Below are 24437 nucleotides of genomic sequence, written 5' to 3'. Positions count from 1 at the left end.
TACTTCACAGGTGAAGAAATAAAGGCTTACATATGATTAACGTCACTTTTGCCTAAAAGTTCAAAAGCAGAAGTCTGGATCTGAACCTATGTTTTCATTTCCTGAAATGTGTTACTCACATTATCACATGAAAATATTCATTATTCACATGATTTTCAAATGTGAATTTTTACTGCCAATTTCTCACTCATCTAACCCCTCTAGTTTCCTCTGAATCTGCTATAGTGATTTTAACACTTTCTCCCTAACACCTCTTTAAATCAAGTCTACTTCAAATTTTGCTCTCAAATAGCCATTTAAATTTCTTATTAAATCCTTGAACATTAATATATAAATTTTAGCAGGTGAAAAAACTGTAGTTAAATGTTCTGTAAAGAACAAACACAAAACCGTGAACTTAAATCACCTCATTATTTATTTGCAGGAATGATTACAAGGATTACCTGTGTCCGAGAAGTCGATTTTCCTTTGGTATCAGTAGAAAATTTGCCTTTATTACTAATACGTGCTGCCTGTTCTTTACAAAAATTTATATGTCTATCAGCTGCATTTTCATTAAATCTTCTCTGGCAATATGGACACTGAATATAGTCTAAAATAGAAAAAGAAACAGATTAGTAACAAAATACTTGAAATGAGACATAAAGACTTGTAAGTTTTATAAACAGTAACTTAAGATGTATACACAGTGTTTGTGAAGCAAAAACTTGTTTCTTTATAACTACCCAACCTGACTTATCCGAACTTAGTAGACATTTAAGAAAACAAGTCTGCTAGCATATGCTAAATCACAATTTTCTTCTAGCTTAGAATCAAATTTAAGGGGTGAAAAACAATAAATCCTCACTACAAAAAAATAAGGAAAAATGTTAATTCATTTTTGCCTCTATAATACTATATGTTTCCATCATATATATATATTTTATATGGTAGACTAGGTTAAGTAGTAATAACTGCTGCTGCTGCTAAGTCACTTCAGTCGTGTCCGACTCTGTGCAACCCCATAGACAGCAGCCCACACATTACATTAAAATATACTTTAAAAATTGGGCTCATCTGTTAAAATCTTTAATTTTGGTTAGATGAAACCTGTCAAGAAATAATGTAAAAGACTTTATAGAGTTTTATTTTCTTTAGAGGTCCCAACAGATGGAAGAAGTGATAAAAATATATCTCATTAACATAATTAATTCAAGTTTGAGAAACAGCAAATGCTTCAAAGATTAAATAGGCTTCCCAAATGTAATGTACATTATAAACAAAATTTCTTATAAAATTAAATCCTAAAGTTATCCCAGAAAAAAATCAAATTTTGTAGCAGTGTAAAAGATTTCAAATCTATGAGATATCAACAATAAATAAATATATAACAACTTAGCAAGGTCACAAAAAAAATCAATTTATTTCAAAAGGCTTACTTTTTGAGATGGAGTTTGCCTTTTAGAATTTACACTCATCTCAAGCTCAGAAATCGTCCTGCTAACTATTGAAATACATCTAAAACCTCTAATGACAAAGAAGTTGTTTTGCTAGGGCCGAGAGATAAAAAAATCTCTAAAGTTCAAATTATCCTGAAGAACTGCCACTCTCTCTCTCTCACTGACTTATGCAAACATGAGAAATATACCTATGTTGGTTGAATCAGATAAAATATACAAACACCTCTAAAACAAACAGAGAATTCAGTTTCATGGGGAAAATTAAGACAGAAATAGAAGAGACTCACACCCAGACAGAACATTCCAGAGTTACTCAAAGCATTAATGTTAACTACTAAGACTCAAACAGGATTGGCAAACGAGGGAGGGCCCATGGGCCAAATCCACCTTGCCTGCAACATGTTTTCATAAAATTTTATTGGAACACATCCATTTACATATTTTCTGTGGCTGATTTCTAGAAACAGTGGCAGAAAGGAGCAGCTGCAACAGAGACCTTATGGCTTGCAATAACCTAAGATATTAACTATTGGCCCTTTATAGAAACTGTTTATCAACCTCTCTTCTACAATAAAATGTTATAAAGGATCATATCTAACTTTCCCTTTACTAACAAATTAATCCCAATCTAGAATAATGACACAATTTTAAAGCAGGTAACTTGCTATATTAAAATAACTACTTCTTAAGGCTACTCTGTACCCAATGGCAATATGTCAATGGTGCTATTTTAAATCTTTCAGTATCTTGATTATCTCATATATGGTTGCCAGCATCTTGCCTTGCTTTTGGTAAGGATAAAAAAGCAACTTTTACCCACCAAATGAAGAAAATATAAAAATACATGAATATAGGGCAAATTTAGTAATATCTGTTTATATGGTGGTTATCCCACTAGAATAATATATTTTTAGAAGCAAGATTATTATTTAATTCCTCTTTCTAGAAGAGACGATACCAAAGAACTAAGCAACTTAACTATCTGAATCTTACTGAATGTCTACATTTCAACTGACAGTATGCATGATTAAAATGTTTTCCTGGAACATTTAATAGTTACTACAATAATTTTTAAATTATATTAAATACTAAATGACCACCCACTCCAGTATTCTTGCCTGAAGAATCCAAAGGACAGAGGAGCCTGGTGGGCTCCAGTTCATGTGGCTGGAAAGAGTTGGACACGACTAAGCAACTAACACTACACTACTACAATAATTCTTAAATTATATTAAATGCCTTACAAAAGTACTGAGAGAAAAAGTTTAAATAAAAGTACTGACATAAAAATATAATGCATTTCTATGTTCAATACTGCTGTGTCTTTTTAAGCCTAAATGCCTAGACTGTCACCATTATTTTATAGGAAACTTACCAAGATTATGCTTCATCAAGTTCAACTATTATAAATTAAGTTTAGTAATATCTTAAAATTTATAAGAATTCTACCAATACTATCAATATTTTGTCCTCATATGAACACTTTCTGTCAAAATATGCCATATACCAGGATCATAAGACGGTGGAGGAGGTGGGGGAAGTTTGCCACCCTCTTTTAGCACTTGACCAAGGCCTTTAGCTGCTCTTATTGTGGCAATGAACTCTTCATGCTTTCTTCTCCAATTAGATGGCTTCTTTGGTGGTTCAGGCTGTAAACAAATTAAAAAAACAAAACAAACCCCTAGTTTTCAAAAACAGTTTTTAATATAGTGAAACAAAACTCAAGAAAATATTTTAAATGTTCTCTTATCAGGAGTCCTTAAATGATCTTCTTCCCAAAGTTATAATTTTAAAAAGAAACTTTAGGCAATGGTATTTATATGCAAATTTTTAAATACAACTATAAATTGTGTCAGACACTGCTAAACTGCCTTCTGTCAGTGTTACAAACATTTAACCCACCACTAAGGATGTATTTCCCTATTTTCCCATAGCTTCTCCAACAATGTATGATACTGACATTTTGTTTTTTTTTTAAACTGATGAGAGAGGTGAAAAAACAGTTCTTTCTGTGGTTTTTAACCGGCTTTTTCCCTATAATGAGTAAAAATGAACATCTTTTTATATCATTAAGAATCATTTGTATTGCCTTTTCTGTGGTGTGTTTATAAAGCCTGGTCAACATAGCTATTGGGTTATTGGCCTTTTTTCTGTTTTTAACAACTTCAAGTAATTTTTTTTTTATAGACTAGCCTCACCCCTCCCCCATAATATATCTCTTTTAACCTTGTCTAAGTGTCTTCTGATATGCAGAATTATTATTTAAATGCAGTTTAACTTGCTTTTTCTTTTACTGTCTTCATATCTGTAGTCACTCAGCAAGGTCCAACCTCACACCAAGGTAAAATAAAAATTTCCCATGTTTCTACCTAGCCCTTTCATGGTTTCATTTTTAAGATTTTTAAACTTTTATTCATTTGGAATTTATCCTGATGTATGGAGTGATATATGGACTCAACTTTATTTTTTGTTTTCTAACATAGCTATGCAGCTGTCTCACCATCCATTACTGACTTTTCTCCCTAATGAACTGAGACAATACCTTTATCATATTCTGTTTGGCATTTGGGCCTATTTCTGAACTCTGTGTTCTACTGTTTCAACTGCATGTGTCAAGACTCGTGTTTTAAATATTGGGATTTTATATTTTAATATTCAGTAAGGACTTTCTTCGGAGAAGGCAATGGCACCCTACTCCAGTATTCTTGCCTGGAAAATCCCATGGATGGAGGAGCCACTGAGGGTCAGACACGACTGGGCGACTTCACTTTCACGCATTGGAGAAGGAAATGGCAACCCACTCCAGTGTTCTTGCCTGGAGAATCCCAGGGACAGGGGAGCCTGGTGGGCTGCCGTCTATGGGGTCGCACAGAGTTGGACACGACTGAAGCGACTTAGCAGCAAGGGCTTCCTTGGTGGCTCAGTGGTAAAGAACCCACTTGAGATGGATCCCATCTCCCATAGGAGATGCGGGTTCAATCCCTGGATCAGGAAGATCCCCTGGAGAAGGAACAGCAACCCACTCCAGTATTCTTGCCTGGAAATCCCATGGACAGAGAAGCCTGGCAGGCTACAGTTCATGAGGTTGCAAAAGAGTTGGACACAACTGAGCGACTAAACAACAAAGGTTAATTCTACTTTACTCTGCTTCTCTTTCAATTTTTCTGGTTATTCTTACATGTGTATTTTTCCATTTGAGCTTTAGATTCAGTTTGTTTTTTTTAAAACTATATTTTAACTGGAAAAATTAAACATTACATTCATATACAACTTAATTAAAAATCTCTATTTAGCTGAGATTTACTTATCTAAGAATGTGATATATTTCCATTAGAAGACATGTTTGTTTGGGTCTTTCAATAGTTTTTTAAAGTATTCTTTGTGAAAGTTTTCCACCTTTATTACTATAAGGTTTATTCCTAAACTGGAGAAGGAAACGGCAATCCACTCTAGTATTCTTGCCTGGAGGATTCCATGGACAGAGGAGCCTGGCAAGCCCGTCTTTGGGGTCACAAAGAGCCAGACACAGCTGAGTGACTAACACTAATTTCTAAATATTTTATATTCTGTGCTATTCTTTCATAAGAATCTTTTAATCATTTTTATATTTCAATGAGTTGTTGTTGAAATATGAAACCTTTCTGCATATTAACATTACATCCCATTACAACAATGATAGTCTTTTATTTCTTTTTAATGAATCTATTATTAAAAGAACCACAAAGGAAACTCCTGGCCTAGATGCCTGTCTTTACTGTTAAATACATGTGGGCATTTAAGGAAGAAAAAGCACCAATCTTTTAAAAACTCTTTCAAAAAATAGAAAACAAGAAAACAACTTTCGAACTAGTCATTATGAAAGCAACACAATTGATTACACAGACATTCCTCTTCTGCTTCTCTAAAACAACACGTGTCCAGGAGGCCTGCTGCTGTCTATACTTCCCTCAATTCTTACACTAATCACTTCAAACACAGGACACTTTGAAGTGGCCCCCTCACCTTCAGAAAGGGTATTATCTTTTCCATTAGTGCTCTCTGAGAGCCTCTGCTCTGGACCTCTTCAAATTTCGGTGCCTCTTCCCACTTCCTCCCTCCTGGCTTTTGTCCAATTTCATACAGGCTCATTCCACTTTCAGCTCATTCCAAGTTCCTGCAGCTCACCCCAGTTCCTGCCTCTGCTGTGATAAACAAGGGATATGTACTTTCAGATATACCCTCATCTTTAAGGAGTCACCGTTCAGGGTGAGGAGACCCCCTCAACTGTAAGGTGGCAGGTTCTCCGATTCTAGGCCATGGGCGTCCCAGAAACTTCCTGCTCTTCTACCCGGATCTCAGTTTCTTTGGGCAGCTCTGACATATCCTTGTGGCTCAGACAGTCAAGAAACTGCCTACAATGTGGGAGACCCAGGTTTGATCCCTGGGCTGTGAAGATCCCCTGGAGAAGGAATGGCTACAGATATGACAAAGCAACTCTGAGAGGAGAAAGAGACATATTTTGTTTGTAGTCCCTGGAATATGCCTGAATTTCTCCAAAAATAGGAGTCTGTATTTACTTTGCTCCACTCTGCTTATGATTTCTGTATTGCGAACCTCATTGTGACAGCTGTGTGTGCTCAGTTCCAACTGACTCTTGACCTCATGGACTGCTGCATGCCAAGCTGCTGTGCTCATGGGATCCTCCAGGCAAAAATAGTGGAGTGGGTTGCCACTTACCCCTCCAGGAAATCTTCCCGACCAGGGATCGAACCTACATCTCCTGTATCTATTGCACTGACAGGCGGATTCTTTACCACTGTGCCTGGGAAGCCCATACTATGATGTTTAAAATCTTCTATACACTGTTTCTCCAATTAATATGCATATGACTCATTCCAAGATTTTGTTAAAATTCAGATTCTAATTTAGTATGTCTGGGAGGAACCTGAGATTCTGCATTTCTATCAAGTTTCCAAAACTGCTACTATTACTGCTCTATGGACCACACTTTAAGAAGCAAGAAAATAAAAGTACTTATCGTAAAGTAAGTTTTTACTTGGCTTTTTCTTAAAGATTAATTTTTTAAAAGTATACAAACCTCCTCTTTAAAGAAATAACTTGGATGTCCATCCACAGATGAATGGATAAAGAAGCTGTGGTGTTATACATGGAGTAAGTCAGAAAGAGAAAAACAAACATCACATATTAACACACATATGGGATCTAGAAAAATGGTTATTGATGAACCTACCTGCAGGGCAGGAGTAGATAACAGACTTGTGGACACAGTAGGGGAAGAAGAGGGTGGGATGAACTGAGAGAGCAGCACTGACATATCTACCACGTGTGACACAGAGAGCTAGCGGGAAGCCGTGTGTAACTATCTACCACGTGTGAACAGAGAGCTAGCAGGAAGCCGTGTGTAACTACCACGTGTGAACAGAGAGCTATCGGGAAGCTGTGTATAACTATCTACCATGTGTGAACAGAGAGCTAGCGGGAAGCCGTGTATAACTATCTACCGTGTGTGACACAGAGAGCTAGTGGGAAGCCGTGTACGACACAGGGCGCCCAGCCCTGTGGGCAGGTGAGGCTCTAGAGTGAGGGGAGATACACACACATACACACACTATGCCTGATTCATGCTGTTGTATGGCAGAAACCAACACAACACTGTAAAGCAACTGTCCTCCAATTAAAAAAACAAAATTACTGAGAGATCACCATGGATAAACTTAATGTAATTCCCTTAATCATTCCACAAGATAGACAACTACTATCACCATTTTTCAGAGAACAGACGTATAGATTAAGAAACTCGCCCATTACAACAGAGAAGGGGAGCCAGGGGTAAATCCAGGCACTCTGACTGTTGAGCCAGCTTTCAAACTCACTACTTTATACTGCCTCCAAAGATTTGATTAGTTTACGTAGGCTAATTAAAGTTAACATAATCACATATCTGGCAGGTTACCACAGAAAACTAAATAATGTATGCACCTTGTCCAAGCTTCTCCAGCCTCCCCTTAAATATTCATAGACTGAAAAACAAAGATGAACTGACTTCTTTTTTATTATCAGAGGACTTTACTGCTGCTGCTACTGCTAAGTCACTTCAGTCGTGTCCAACTCTGTGTGACCCCATAGATGGCAGCCCACCAGGCTCCCCTGTCCCTGGGATTCTCCAGGCAAGAACACTGGAGTGGGTTGCCATTTCCTTCTCCAATGCATGCAAGTACAAAGTGAAAGTGAAGTCGCTCAGTCGTGTCTGACTCTGAGCGACCCCATGGACTGCAGCCTACCAAGCTCCTCCATCCATGGGATTTTCCAGGCAAGAGAACTGGAGTGGGGTGCCATTGCCTTCTCCAATCAAAGGACTTTACTAGTATGATTAACTGCCCCAGAGGGAAATGCTTTCCGGTATTACTGGGAAAAGCTATTATGACTGAAAACAGTTTATTTCAAAAACATATAAATCAGGCACTCAAATTTTGACTACTGCACTAAAATGACTCTCTAAAAATATGTTAAAGTATTTATGTGATTTATTCTCAGCAAATAAAATATCATGACAGGTGGTATTAAGGTGAGATTAGCTAGCACAGGAGATTTCTTGCTTGGTTTCAAAGAAGAAAGTAAGCTAACAGTGGTCAATTTGTGGACAATTGAGCAATGGATAAAACTTCTCCCCAGAAGGCATACTAAGATCACAAATGCTGAAAAATCAATCAAGATAATACTTATTGGGGTAAAGCATTTGTAACTAACAGCTTTCCTTTTGTATACTACGTGGATTACACTACTAGTAACAGAGACATAAACTATCACCAAAGTAATGAACAACGAGTTACAATGAACATGTGAAGACTTTTCAATTATTTTCAGCCTATAGCTCAGGAACTGACTCTCCAAGGCTACGAAAACCTCACTGTAGTTGGACAGTACTTTGGTCTCCCTTTTGCTGAAATTCAAAATAAACAAGTTTATGATAACGTCTAAACTGAGAACATGACACAGAATTCTGCTTACTCTTCAATCTTAGCATAACAGATTATTTTTTTCATTACACATGGCAGCAAGGTTTATACTATTCAAAAGGTCATAGAATTACCCTAGGTTTAAGAGGTTTCACTGTTGGAATATCAGTTCCTTCAGCTCTTTGTCTGCTTGAATCAAAAGTCTTCCGTTTTTTAGTGGCAGTTTTCTGGCAAATAGGTCCATGTTTTTTCTGTTCAAATAAAGAAATACAACATATCGTTTTCTTTTCTACAAAAAGACTATAAAATTTTAATTGTCATTAGAGACCAGTTTAAAACCTGAAGATAAATAATAAGGCCTAAATAAGACATTGCTTCCTTTAACTAAATAGCTAAATATATATATATATATATATAAACATGCTATAAGTTATCTTTCTCACAACAAGAAAATATAAATATTTTCCCAAAATTTTATTGCCAGTTATTTAATATTCTCCTGGTTTTCACACTGCTAAGAACATGGAAGCTAATGCATGTAAGACACAGCTATTTAAGTGGGGGCAAAAAAGTTATCTTTATTACTAAATACCTGAAAATAGATACTAGAAAAAGGAATGTAAATGGAAAATGTTTTAGCAATAGGATTACGAAAGCTAACATAACAATAGTAGTTTGGATTGCTCTCCTCAAGCTCACATAATAAGAGTTTGTTACGACAGCACAGGACAAGGCGGTCATGTTCTGTCTTTCCTCCACAATCATCTCCACCCTCTTTCTGGAACTCACCAAGGATTTTTCTTGTGCTATCTAGTGTTCCATTCCTATAGTTCTTCTGTATGTGTAATTTTTAAAAAATATGGTTTCCAACTCATTTAAAGCCATTACAATGGAAGCTCTCTTAATTGATCTCAAATTAACTGGATAAATAATAGTTCTCCTTCCCCTAAATAAAACATGTTGGCTAACAACACAGAGTATTCTAAATGCACTTTTTTCTTTTCTGTTTTGATAAACAATGAACAAGTTGGAAATATTAAGCTTTATCTAGGAAAACTGGAAACAGAACTATTTCATTCCATGTTATAGAGCTTCTAATATTTTCAAACAAAAGCAATACTCAGTTGTTTTACATATTTGTAAAACATACTTGTTTTCAGATTTCATTCCGACAAATGAAATAATTATAACTATTAGAACAAAATTTCTTATATATTAAAAAAAAAGGCATGTTAACAGGCAACTTTCTAGAAATGGCTGTCCTCATACTGAGTAGCATATAACAAAAGACTGTAGCACCTACTCCAAAAAGTGATATATTATATAAACTGACAGTGATTATTTAAATATTAAATAAATGAGAGCCAAAAAAGATATACCCCCCTGTGAAAACTCAGCTTAAAGTTTTGAAAATGGTTTGAAAAACAGTGAATCAATGACAACAAAAAGTGACTTAACTAAGTATGCACAAGAAAGGATTAAAGAGCTGTTAATATTTAAGAGAAGTCTGTAGTCAGATGGCCATTTTGGATGATTAATTCCTTCTCACTGCTTTAAAGAAAAACTGGAAACAGTAAGGATATAAAATAAAATGTGACAGAACTCTAAACAGCAGAGCCATACTCAAAGAAAAATCTTTATTCTAAATGAAAATATTCATAAATACCTATTTATACTCAAAGTTAAACAGAATATATGATATACTGATTTTTTCTTATTCTCTATTTGGCTAGATATTTTATATTAACGTAAGATGTGCTTCTATTTCTATTTGCATACAAATGTATTTGCATTCTAACGAATGCATAATGTATTTTAGGAAGTTTTAATTAAAATACTTTTCCTTTGGAATATTTCAAACATACGTAAGAACTGATAAAATAGTATAATTAGCTCCATTTACTGATCCCCTGCCTCAAAAACTACCAACATTTAAACAATCTTATTTCATTGATCTCAAGCCCCAGCTTTTTTTCCTGAGGTTTAAAGCAAATCCAAAACATCATATCCTTCTCCTTCTTTAAATACATTATTTTTAAGAGTATTTCTAAGAGTATTTTGTTTTGGTTTCATCAACAGCCACACAAGGGAAGGAATACTTTAATACCCTAACAGAGGAATTTAAAAAACCAATCAATCTCTGAAGCAAAGAAAGTATTCTGCAAGAACGAACAGATGGAACTGGTACTCTTGAGCAAAGAACATTAGCCAGTATCTCTTTATATATCTTGCCGCTGTTCTGAAGTATTAAACCACTAAAGCTCTATCAAATGCCAAAGGAAACTCACCAATGCCACTGGAAAGAACGTTCTTCCACAAATCTTGCAAGGTAACAATTCTCCAACTTGGACACTTCCATTTTCTAGAACAGAAGAGAATATAGTCAAAATATTCAATGGCTCTTATTGTTAAACATCTAAATTTTAGACTTTACTTAATTTCATATACAAGTGGTCTGTTGCTGCTGCTGCTAAGTCACTTCCGAAAAACAATTGTGTCTGATTCTGTACGACCCCACAGACAGCAGCCCACCAGGCTCCTCTGTCCCAGGGATTCTCCAGGCAAGAATACTGGAGTGGGCTGCCATTTCCTTCTCCAATGCATGCATGCAAAGTCGCTTCAGTCATGTCTGACTCTGTGCGACCCTATGGACAGCAGCCCACCAGGCTCCTCTGTCCACAGGATTCTTTAGGCAAGAATACTGGAGTGGGTTACCAATTCCTTCTCCAATATAAGTGGCCAGTTCTTGTGAAAATGTCTTTCGTTACTTTGAAATAAGCAAATTTACTAATTAAAATGCACAAGACTTAAAGTTATCAGTGGTCAAAAGGCAAATGGTGAACACAGAATTTATAATTTAAAAAGAAACAAACCGATCCTGCTGAAACTGGTTTTGTTCTACTTTAACCAAATCAATTTGTCACAGTCAATTAATTACAGGCTGTCTCTACTGTAAATTACCAAAGTTTAAAAACAAAATTTATCTGAAGATTAATATATATTACTTATCTTCAAAGCATTAAAAAAAATAACATTGGTGGCTACAGTGGGATAGAGAAAGTAGGAAAATCCTGAGTTTACCTTTTTCTGTGAGCACAACAAAATTTCAACTATTTACAAAGCAGCTACCATGAGAACCCGAAGACTAGTAGAAACAATCTTCCACAACTAAAGATAAAAGAAGGAACTATAATGAGACGAGCAGGAGAGGTGGGGACATGGTGCAGTCCAGACCCACACCCTCAGGTAAGCTACCCACCAACACAAGAATAATCACAACTGCAGAGGTTCTCCCCAGGAAGCAAGGGGTCCAAGCCCCACACTGGACTCCTCAATCCAGAGAGCCCTGCAATAGGAAGATGAGAGCCAAGAATGTTTAGCTTTGAAGGCTGAGGGGTAACTTTCAAGGGACCTGAGGGCTGTAGGAAACAGAGACTCCATTGTTAAAGGACTCACACAAAATTTGCATGCTCCAAAACACAGGACAGAAGCAGTCATTTTAAACTGTCTTGGGCAGGCACACATGCTCATCTTGGAGAGCCTCCCAGAGAGAACCAGGCAATCGGGACTCAGTGGCAACCATATTTTAGAGCTCCCTCTACCAGGAGGAATGCTAATGCTGGCAAGAAACATTACGGGGTCCTACCTCTAGCTTATTAGTGCCAGGACCCAGCCCTGCCCACCTGTTATAGTGTGTTACAGTCCCAGGGACCCACAGGCCAAGCAGCTAACTGCAGGGACACAGCTTCACCCAACAGCAGGCTGACAGAGACCACCAGGTGCCTTGATTCCCCCAGCCTACCACGAACCCAGTCCTATCACCAAAGAACCCAAGACCCAGCTGCACCCACCAGAGGGCAGGCACTTACTCCAGGACCTGGCCTGACCCACCAATGGGCAGGCATCAGCCACTGGATGCCCTTGGCCCCAAAGCTGCAGATCTGTGGGCTGACACCATCTGTGAAAACCCTTCAGCCAGCCACATCAGGATCTACCCAGCTCTGCCCACCAGTGGACCAGCACTAGCCTTGTAAGCCCAGGGTACAGCCACCTCATAACCTGGGCCTCCACCAGTGGCAGTCAGCATCCACAAAGGCCAAGCCTAGCAATCAACTGGAACAGGGACCATCAGTGCCAACTAGACCACTCATAGCAATCAGCCCGCCATATCAGAAGGGCCTATGAGGCCACATAGGGGGCACTCCTGAAACATAAGGCTCTGGTGACCAGAGTAGTGAGCTGCTGGGAGGCACAGAACCTTGTCTACAAAAGACCACTCCAACAAGATCAAGAAATGTAACCAACCTACCAAATAAATAGAAATAAAAACAGTGAGTTAGGCAAAATGAGGAGACAGAGGAATATGTTTCAAACAAAGGAGGAAGATAAAACACCAGAAGGACTAAGGGAAGTGGAGCTAAGGAATCCACCCAGTAAAGAGTTTAACATAACAATCACAAAAATGCTCAAAGAACTTGGGAGAAGAATGGCAAAACACAGTGAGAAGTTTCAAAAAGAGTTAGAAAATACAAAGAAGAATGAACCAGAGCTGAAGACTGCAATTAAGTGAAATAAAAAACATACTGGAAGGAATCAACAGTAGATTAAGATGATATAGAGGACTGGAACAGCAAGATGAGAGACAGTAGTAGAAATCACTCAAGCTGAACAGAAAGAATTTAAAAAACGAGGACAGTTTAAGATACTTTTGAGACAACATCAGGCACACTAACATTTGCATTATGGGAGTTCAAAAAGAAGAAGTGAGCTGCAGGGAACATATTAGAAGACAACATGGCTGAAAACTTTCCTAACCTGGGAAGGGAAACAATCATCCAGGTTCAGGAGGCACAGAGAGGAGCCCCAAACAGAATCTACCCAAGTGGACCACACCAAAAAACAGTTTAATTATAATGCTAAAATTAAAGACAGAGAACCAAGAGCAGCAAGAGAAAAGTAAATAGTTACATACATGTGAATGTACATAAGATCATAAGCTGACTTTTCAGTAGAAATCTTGCAAAACAGAAGGGAATGTCATGATACATTTAAAATGATGAAAGGAAAAAAAATCTACAACCAAAAATACTCTACTCAGCAAAGCTATCATTCAGGTCTGCAGAAAGATAAAAAGTTTTCCAGACAAGCAAAAGCTAAAAGGTTCAGTACCATGAAACTAGCTCCACAAGAAACGAAAATGGACTTCTCTAACCAAAAAACAGAAAGCCTCACCTAAAAATATGAAAGTTAGGGAAGGAAAAATCTCACTGGTAAAAGCAAATACACTGTAAAGGTGGCAGACCAACCACTAATAAAGCCAGTAGAAAGATTAAAAGATAGAATTAGTAATATCGTCCATAGACAGAATAAGCAGCTGAGAAATATAAAAATCAAATGATCTAGAATATGATATCAAAAACATTTAACATAGCAGGGGAATAAAAATGCAGGACTGTTAAAATACATTCAAACTAAAGAGGACATCACATCAACTTAAAACAGCCATAGACAGATTGCTATCGAAAGCACCAACTAAAAAATCTATAACAGACACAAACACAAAAAAATTGAAAGGAATCTAAACATAAAACTAAAGTTATCAAATCACAAGGAAAGAGAGCCAAAGAAGAAAACAAGAATAACAAAAACAAGACTACAAAATAAACCTGAAAACAATTTCAAAAATGTCAATGAATACATACCTATCAACAATTACTTTAAACGTATATAGACATAGAGTGCTATAATCAAAAGACACAGAGTAGCTCAATGGAAACAAAAACAAGACCTTGTATATGCTGCTCAAGAGACTCAATCAAGATCTAAAGGAAAACATGACTGAAAGTGAAGGGATGGACAAAGGTATTCCACACAGAGAAATTTATAAAAAAAACCTAAGTAGTAGACTCATATCAGACAAAACAGATTTTAAACCAGTCTTTAACAAAAGACAAAGTAGGACATTACCTAATAAAGAGATCAATCCAAGAAGTTATAACAATTGTAAATATAAATGCACTCAATAGATACATCTAAATGCATAAAGTAAATATTAACAAACAAACAAAAAAGAAATGGACAATAACAGTAGGGGACTTAAACACTCCACCTACATCAATGACCATATCATTCAGAGAGAAAATTTATAAGGAAACATTGGCCTTAAACCAAATGGTCTTAACATATACAGAATATTACATCCAAAAGCATCAGAATACACTTCTTTTCAAGTGCACATGGAACATTCACAAACCATATAACAAGTGGTTGTTTTGTGGTAGACAAGACTCCATGAATTTACGAAGACTGAAATCAGATCAAGAAACTTCATGCTGAGACCAGGAATCAACTACAAGGGAAAAAACTGTCCAAAAAACCCACAAATATATGGAAAAAACTGCACAAATATATAGAACTAAACAACTAATGGGTCACTGAAAAAAATCCCAAAGTAAAAACTATCTGGAGACAAATGAAATCAAAAAACACAATGATCCATAATTTATAGTTGCAGCAAAAGCAGTTCTAAGACGGAAGTTTATAGCAATACAAACCTATCTCAGGAAAAATCTCAAATAAACAACCTAATCTTACACCTAAAGGAACTAGAGAAAGAAAAACAAAACTCAAAAATTAGCTGAAAAGAAATCATAGAGAAAATAGAACTAAATAAAATAGAGATTAAAATGATTTTAAAAATCAATTAAAATACAAGCTGGTTCTTTTAAAAGATAAAAAATATTGATAAAACTTCAGCAAGTCTCATCAAGAAAAAAAGAGGGCTCAAATTTTAAAAAAAATTAGAAATCGAAGTGGAGACGTTATACTTAACACCATGGAAAAACAAATAAGAGATCACCATGAACAATTTAAATGCCAATAAAATGGATAACTTAGAATATATGGACAAATACAATATCCCAAGAGTGAATCAGTGTTGATACTGAAATCTTGTCACCTGTGACAAAATGGATGAGCCTAGAGGGTACTATGCTAAGTAAAACAAGACAAAGACAAATTCTGTATACTTTCACTTACATGTGGAATCTAAAAAACAAATGAACAAACTTACAAAACAAGCATAGTCATAGACACAGGAACAAACAGATGGTTTCGGGGGTGGAGGGCGGTGAGGGGGGGCAGGAAATAGGTGAGAGATATTAAAGCATACAAACTGAGTTACAAAATAAATCAGTCACAGGTATGAAATGTACAGCATGGGAAATATGGTCAGTAATACTGTAATATCATGCATGACAGATATTAACTAATGTCTTGCATGACAGACAGTAACTAAACTTACCATGGTGATCATACTGAAATGTAGAGAAGCATCAAATCACTATACTCTGCACCAGGAACAGAAATAGTTTATAGTCTTTATACTTGCCAGTACTTTATACTTCCCAAACAAACTCACAGAAAAAGAGATCAGATCCGTGGTTACCAGAACTGAGGATGAAGGAAGATGGGAAAGTACAAATTTCCAGTTATAAGTAAGTACCAGGGATGTAATGGACAATATGATAAAGATAATTAACCATTCTATTTTGTATACGAAAGTTAAGAGATTGGATCCTGGGAGTTTCTCATCAGAAGAAAAAATAAATTTGTTCTTTTCCTTTTATTTTGTATCTGTGTAAGATGAGAGATGTTCACTAAATTTACTGTGGTAATCATTTTATGATGTATATAAGTCAAATCATTACCCTGTATCCCTTACACAGTGCTCTATGTCAATTACATATACAAAACTGGAAGGAAAATAAGATAAAAACAGATGATACAATTTGGATGATGAAGCCATTCTGGGGATGGATAGTGACGACGGCTGCACAGCAATGTGAATGTACTTAATACAACTGAATTGTACACTTAAAAATGGTTAAAACTGTAAATTTTATGTTATGTCTATTTTTTCACAATATAATGGTTTTAAACTTAAAAAAAAAAAAGGAAGAAATAATACTGGAGATTAAAGAGGTGGCTTCCTAATATGATTAAGGAGTCTCAAATAGAAAGAATGTTGTCCCCACCAACCTCAGAAGCATTATGCTTTAAGGAAAAGATCACCTAGTTACTATGCATTGTGTAAATTGTTGATTTTTTCATACACATAATATTAAGATTCACTGGACCAGCAGATTGAGATAATCTGACATTAATGAATCTGACACAATTCATTAAATAAGTTTCTGCAATTTTCACAAAATCAAGTAATTATAATGCATCTTTCATTTACTTTCACATAACAAATTTCATCATACATACACATACACACTCACTGCATTCCTTGGGATCTACATAACTAAGTCAATTTGTCATTTTATTTTCTAGCCAAATACCACACCTAAATTTACTTCTATACCTGCAATTTTCATTAAAATGACAAAAGTAGTATCCTTATCATATTTTCTACTGAATACACTGGCAAAGGAATACATCAAGGCTGTATACTATCACCATGTTTATTTAACTTTTATATGCAGAGTACATCATGAGAAACACCGGCTGGAAGAAGCACAAGCTGGAATCAAGATTGCTGGAAGAAATATCGATAACCTCAAATACACAGATGACACCACCCTATGGTAGAAAGCAAAGAAGAACTAAAGAGCCTCTTGATGAAAGTGAAAGAGGAGAGTGCAAAAGCTGGGTTAAAACTCAACATTCAAAAAACTAAGATCATGGCATCTGGTCCCATCACTTCATGGCAGATGGGCAAACAATGGAAACAGTGACAGACTTTATTTTGGGGTGCTCCAAAATACTGTAGATGGTGACTACAGCCATGAAATTAAAAGATGCTTGCTCCTTGGAAGAAAAGCTATGACCAACCTAGACAGCTTATTAAAAAGCAGAGACATTACTTTGCCAACAAAGGTCCATCTAGTCAAAACTATGGTTTTTCCAGTAGTCAGGTATGTATGTGAGAGTTGGACCATAAACAAAGCTGAGTGCTGAAGAACTAATGCTTTTGAACTGTGGTGTTGCAGAAGACTCTTGAGATTCCCTTGGACAGCAAGTAAATCAAACCAGTCAATCATAAAGGAAATCAGTCCTGAATATTCATTGGAAGGACTGATGCTGAAGCTGAAACTCCAATATTCTGGCCACGTGATGCAAAGAATTGACTCACTGGAAAAAAAAAACCCTGATGCTGGGAAAGACTGAACGCGGGAGAAGAAGAGGACGATATGGCATCACCAAGTTGATGGACGTGAGTTTGAGCAAGCTCCAAGAGCTGGTGATGGACAGGGAAGCCTGGTGTGCTGCAGTCCATGGGGTCACAAAGAGTCAGACATGACTGACAGACTGAACTGATTTTACTGAGGGTTAGAACTGTTTTATCAGAAAACCATTATCTTTTAAGTGACAAACTCATGATAAAAGTACAGTTATTGACTTCATATATATGTTGTTGCAAGGCATTTATTGAGTCCACAGAAAACTTATTAGGAAAATCAAAACAGACATTGGTGGGAACACAATCAAACAGTAACAGAAGAATGTTTATTCTTGCATACTTCAGGTGTTCCTCTGCCCTATTTCAGGGGCAGAGAGTGACTATTTGTCATGTCAGATGGAAGTCAATGCCTGGACGGTGGCAGTTAAGCTGTGAACAGTACAAAAGCATAGCTAAGCTTTGCCTGATTTGTCCTTTCCAATAACAAAGACTAGGTTATTTAGGGAGATCAAAGCAATTTCATTTATCTGGATCACTTAATTCCATTAATTATCCAGAAAGCTGAGGCAATTGCTGGCAGCTGAATCCATTAGATACATGAAGATTAGAATGTCTTCAAAATGACTGTCAAAGTGATACCACATACTACTTGCCTATTTATAGTTTTCATGTCTTCCTTCAAATTCCAAACAATGATTTAAAAATGTATCAATATAAAATGCTGAATAGTACCAAGCGTTACTTGCTTCAAAGTATATTTTAGTATTTCCTTGTTAAATAGATAACAAAGCAAAATCTTTTGAAAATTAACTGTTGAAAAAAATCAGTTAACACATGGAAATAATGTGAGTGCCTACTTGAGTCCCTACCAACTGCCAAGCATGTACCAAGCAATAGTGACACAAGCAATCACTGCTTGATAAAGCCAACAGTCTACATGATTTACTTCTTTGGTTCTATATCTAAGAACCAAATCCTCTTCCTTTTTTTTTTTTTTTTTTAAATACAAAAGCTTAAAACTTAATATAACAGCAATAAGACTACCACCATAAAATCAACTCCTGGGATTAATTCCTACAAGTCAAACATGTTCAAATTGTATTTAAAGAAAAAGAAAATTATTACCACCAAAGGCATAAAAAAGAGAAAATAGCATTACAGAGAAAACATTTTAAATTATTTCCAAAAACAAGAAAAAATTAAAAGTCATTATGTTATTTAAAATAAATATTATATATATAAATTTAGTTTTCTCTTATACAGCATAGCCCTATAATCCACAAAATATGTCACGTGTGTTGGCATCAACATCCCCTGGAAAGAATGTCTACCAACAGGTCATGATAAGCAGCTTAGGCTTTTAGTCACAAAGCCACAGTTTGTCCTAATGGCAATGTTCTAATATTCTTTACTATAGAAAAGGCACTGGAATTTGTCTCATACTATCTAGGTCAAGTCTCAGCTCTGTCACTTAGAACTATGACTTGCTGGGCAAGATATGAAACCTCTCTAAGGTTCACATTCTTCTTATATAAAATAAGGATATTAGATTAAATGACCTAGGAGCACCCCTTCTAACTCTAATACACCATAATAAATATAGCATATTTATCAGCTCATCCTAGATTTCAGTATTTCACAGTCACCCTTAACCTACTCAGCACACAGTCTTCACCCTTCATTCACTTTAGTGACCTGCACTCCAGCAAAAACAACCACTGCTAAGACAACTTAGAAAGCTCCATCTCTGGACTCTTAAAATACACAAGCACTCTAACTACAGACTTCAACAATCAACCTCTCGGTCACTTTCTTGATCTCAGAGTGACTTGCATTTTCCTGATAACCCATTCCTGGTTGTACTTCCATTCCTATCCATTCTGAACTTGACTAGTCATTTCCACTACTTCTACCAATCACCCTCAACTCCTTTGCTTATGGTTAAATGTCTGGAAAATGCTAGATTAAACAAACAGGTTTTCTTAGAGTAGAACTTCCTCAGTTTTAAGAGAGAGAGATTTAGTATGCATTATTTCCCCAACAGAAATCCTTTCTGTGCCTAAAAGTTATTTAGGACCAATATCCTGAGTAGCATATTTTTTGAAACACCGGCTTACATTTACTGACTAACTCTTCTCTACCTTTCATTCACTCCCAATCTGAAATACAGGCAAGCTTTATCAGGACTAAACACTGTATTAAAATAGACACATATGTTGATTCAACAAGTACTTACTGAGCACCTACCATGAGACAGGAACTGTTCTAGGAATTAGGCAAACAGGAATGAAATTAGGTATGAAATGGATGAAAACAGGGATGAAATTAGGCAAACAAGATGAATCAAAGATCCTGATCTCACCAAGCTTCTACTCTTTGGAGGAAAAAAAAAAATCACTTTTTTTCACTACCTGACATTTTATATATTTACCTGCTTATATGGGCTTCTTTAGTGGTTCAGATGGTAAAGAATCGCCTGCAATGTGGGAGACTCAGGTTCCATTCCTGGGTTAGGAAGATCCCCTGGAGAAGGGAATGGCAACCCACTCCAGTATTCTTGCCTGGAGAATCCCAAGAACAGAGGAGCCTGGCAGGCTACAGTCCCTGAGGTCGCAAAGAGTCAGACACGACTGGGCTAATAACACTCTTCATAAAATGTTTTTTAGTGAAAAGCACAGTGCAACGACAGAAAAACAGAACAGAGTAAGGAGAGAGAAGATGGTCATAATACTATGAGTGTGTCTGGGAAGTAGATACCATCAGGTAAAGTTTATTCAATTAGGAGACAAAGACCTTAAGAAACAGAAGCAACTGATTACCATTAAGCTATTAATTGTCAAATTGAAATGCCTCTTGAATCCTCACCTTACTGGACCTTCCTATATCATGAGACACTGCTGACCAATCCCTGTTACCTTTAAAGCCCTTTCTCTCTTGGCTTCAGTGATCTTTCTTTCTCCTAAGCCCAAGTGTTTCGGATTTCACAAGCCAGCAGGGTTGCCCCTGGTTAGTACTTAGGTCTCTAAGAACACCAAGTGCTACAGGCTTTTCCCAGCATACTCAGTAAATATTCATTCTGCCCCTCTTCCCTTTCTTAACAATTTTGAAGCCTTTTTAAAGACTGCCCCCTCCTCTAGTTTCCTTTCCTGCTCAACCTTAAAGCATCAGTTCCCCCCAAGTTTTTTTTCTTCATTTTGTTAAATATAGCTTCGCTTAGCAAACATACCTATTTTCTGTCACTAATAAGCTGATGACTACTAAAAACTCCAAACAGACATTTACAGGCAGCTATAAAACTCTTCCACCAGATATGCCCTGAGTACCATACAAATACAACATTTCTAAAGCCAAAATCATTACCTCATCTTCCAAACTTGTCCTTCTCTTGGTTAAAGATAGTATTAAGTCTTAATCCAAGCTACAAAACTGCTTTATCCTTGATTCCTCTTCCCTCCCACATCCAGCAGTTCTATTTCATTTCTCTATCACAGAAATGTCTTCTATACCTATCTCCCCTCTTTAATTTCTGCTGCTTTTGCCTTAGTTCAAATCTTTATCACATATACATGTTTCCAGCCTCTCCCTTCTCCAATCTATTCTGCTGCCACAATTATCTAGTGAGATTGCCCACAACCCCTTCCAAGTCTGCTATGTTTTACCTACACTGAACTACTCTTAAGGTTCTAACACACTTCCTGGGATTTTTATCCATCCAATAAACAAGCACTAAAGGGGGCCTCCTATGTACTAGGCAGTTTGCCAAATGCTTAATATATGTTACATCATTTAATACTTAATATAGTTCGGGTAGATTGGAGTATATTAGCTCCAAAGCTAAAAGGAAACAAAGCAAGGATCCAAGCACAGATCTGTCCAATACACTGGCTATTAAAATAATATGGCATCAAAGTCAGTACCAAAAAAAGAATGAATCAAGATAAATTAGTAAAGATGATGAATTAATTATCAGTTAAACCAGTGCTTAGATTAGGGAAAAACAAACAAAAACCCCTAAAGGGACAGCGTGGCTTTCTTCAACTATATCAAGAGCTACATTAGAAAAGAGCAATCAAACTTTAATCAAGTTTTAGAGGGCAATACCCTAAGCCCTACTAATTTTAGCAGTCCAAAAGAGGACTAGACAGGAAGATCTGTCACAATTGTTGATAATGACTTATCAACATATTATGAAAGGAATGACAATACATATGGATAAAACCTGCTTAGGGTTTGTCCTCTCTCCATTTTACAGATGAAAAGCTTAAAAGAGATTGAACTTTCCCAGGTCTAGAACTACTTTTATTGCCTTTAGACATACCTATACTGCATGGTGGTGGTTTAGTTGCTAAGTTGTGTCCAACTCTTGCGATCCCATGGACGGCAGCCTGCCACCCTCCTCTGTCCATGGAATTCTCCAAGCATGAATACTGGAGTGAGTAGCTGTCCCCTTCCCCATGGGATCTTCCCAACCCAGGGATCAAACCCAGGTCTCCTTCATTGCACTTGGATTCTTTACCATCTGAACCACCCTGGAAGCCCAAGAATACTGGAGTGGGTAGCCTATACCTTCTCCAGGGGATCTTCCCAACTCAGGGATTGGACTGGGGTCTTCTGCATTGCAGGCAGATTCTTTACTAGCTGAGTTACCAGGGAAGCCCCAAGAGTATGATAATCTTCAATAAAATTTTTCAGGAGTCCATATATTTTCTGATTTTAAAATCAAGTTTAGTCTGCTAACTGGCTTCAATTAGAAACATGGGTTTAATTCCTTTTAATTTAATGCCAAGCTGTACTATATTTGCTTAATTACTATGGTAAAGAATCCTTCTGCAGTGCAGGAGACGGGTTTGATCCCTGGGTTGGGAAGATCCCCTGGAGAAGGGAATGGCAATCCACTCCAGTATTCTTGCCTGAAGAATTTCTTAGACAGAGGAGCCTGGCAGGTTACGGTCCATGAGGTCACAAAGAGTCAGACGTGTCTGAGCAACTAACCACACAAACACACATGGTATGTATTAAGCAAATTCTCAAAGATTTTCTACTGAATACTGCAATATGAGGTTCATTAGACACCTTTGATATGCTGGATTTTCATTTCCAATAGGGAAAAACTCTATCTTTTACTGTACCAATGTATCACTGTTTATTAAACGAAGTCACAGAGGAATGAATTAATGAATTCCTCATTAAGACTCAAAGGTCTTCTTTATAAAGTGTGACCTAACAAGGGCTAAATTTTTAAAAGGAGGAGGAGAAAAAGAAAGGGACTAACTAACTTCAACAAAAGTCTCTGAGAGCTTTTATTAAAAATTTTTATTACCATTTGAAATTACCAATATTCAACTGTTTTGCCCTAGAAAAAGGATAACTTCATATATTGTAACCTAATTTATTATAATTAACACACCATAACATTGTTAATGATAGCAATTTTGTTTAAAAAAAATTAAATGAGTAAAGAAGTACTGTTTAACATGAAACATCACAAGTTGGGCCCCTAAAACATACCCATGATAACATAACATATTACAGCAGAATTCATGTTTTTCTTCACCCATGTAATTGAGTATCATAATAGGTTTTCATTGTATTTTAAAAGCATTCTTGGTAAGATTTCAAAAGTAATGTCAGCACTGCTAAAACATAAGATTCACTAAAATGTAGGTTCAATGAGAAGAGCGCTTTGACTTTTAATTTTTTCCTCTATCCCCAGGGCCTCTCATGGACAAAGTCATTTATCTAACAAATATTTATTGAACACCTACTTTGTGTCAGACATTGTTTTATATGCTTAGCATAAATAAATGAAAAGTCAGATGAAGATCTTTGCCTCAATTACAAATGCTAAATAATAGAAAAATAAAGCTTCAGAAAAACCATTCTAAAGCACTGTATGTGTATTAAAATAACTTCATGAGAAATGCAGGACCCATGATCCTATGCTAAAATACCATCATATGTTTGAAAATTCATTTAAAAAAATAATAAGCTGTCTCCAGGAGTTCTCTAAACAAAAACACCTTGAGTAAGGAATATCATTACAATTCCTACTTCATGCAAACTTTTGAGTGATCTGCCTAAAATAAACTAAATAAGCAAAGAACAAGAACTTCATTTGTTATACTACACTGCAGCTGCACACAAATAGAAAATCATCACAGGTCTCGATTATCTATCATCCTCAAGGTGGTTAGTATGAGAGCATCACCTAGGAGCAAAAGCATGAAATCATATCATATTCATTACTGAATTTGCTTTTTGGTGAGACTAGGTCACTGCAGAAAGTTATCAGTTATTACTTTTCTTTTCATAACACAACTTAATAATTTACTCTCCAGCATACAACAATACACAGGGCTCAATGCCTCTGTTTATTAATTCCACCTGAATCTATGTAAATTAAGAGGAGGAAAAAAAGCTAAATCATTGCAACAGTATCCCTCCGTTCTGTTAGGGTTATTCTTCATTAGAAGGATTAAGCACAATTTGAAAAGGAATCTTAAAACTGCTGTTGCTGATGCTGTTTTCTTTTTTCCTTTGTTGTCTTTAAGAGAATGCTGTATTACACAGGATGACATAGGTAAAGAGAACAGAGAAGTGAAAGAATTGGAACAAAGCAAGATCTGGAGTCCTGGTACAGCACGAAGATAAACCCAAAGATAAAGAATCAATGCTGGCTTTTCCTTACAGAGTCCTCGTGAATAAACCCTTAAACCCTTCTGTTAACCTATTGTCCCGGCCCTAAAACTGGCCAGTGACACTTCCTCCGGAGATGCTCTCGGCACTCTTCCCACAAAAGATGCTGCAGAAATGGAAAAACGGTTACCTAGGGAAACCAAGGAAAGTGGCCAAGGA

The 24437-nt window shown here is 36.4% G+C and overlaps 1 protein-coding gene across 1 annotated transcript in view; it reads right to left on the bottom strand.

Moving 5' to 3' along the window:
* The window catches only part of ZC2HC1A (zinc finger C2HC-type containing 1A), a 34664-nt gene extending 22686 nt beyond the window's left edge, over nt 1-11978 (bottom strand). Inside the window, exons 1-6 of the mRNA XM_068983429.1 lie at nt 11919-11978; nt 11655-11814; nt 10684-10757; nt 8530-8646; nt 2947-3088; nt 435-592 (exon numbers count right to left, since the gene is read on the bottom strand). Coding sequence (XP_068839530.1) covers nt 435-592; nt 2947-3088; nt 8530-8646; nt 10684-10757; nt 11655-11814; nt 11919-11978 — 711 coding nt within the window. The remainder of the gene's footprint in view (nt 1-434; nt 593-2946; nt 3089-8529; nt 8647-10683; nt 10758-11654; nt 11815-11918) is intronic.
* Nucleotides 11979-24437: the final 12459 nt, after the last annotated feature.

The sequence above is a fragment of the Capricornis sumatraensis genome, chromosome 11, assembly GCF_032405125.1.
Source record: "Capricornis sumatraensis isolate serow.1 chromosome 11, serow.2, whole genome shotgun sequence".
In the NCBI taxonomy this organism is placed as follows: Eukaryota; Metazoa; Chordata; class Mammalia; order Artiodactyla; family Bovidae; genus Capricornis; species Capricornis sumatraensis.
The sequence above is the reverse complement of the archived record's forward strand: the minus strand, read 5'-3'. Positions and strand labels throughout refer to the sequence as shown.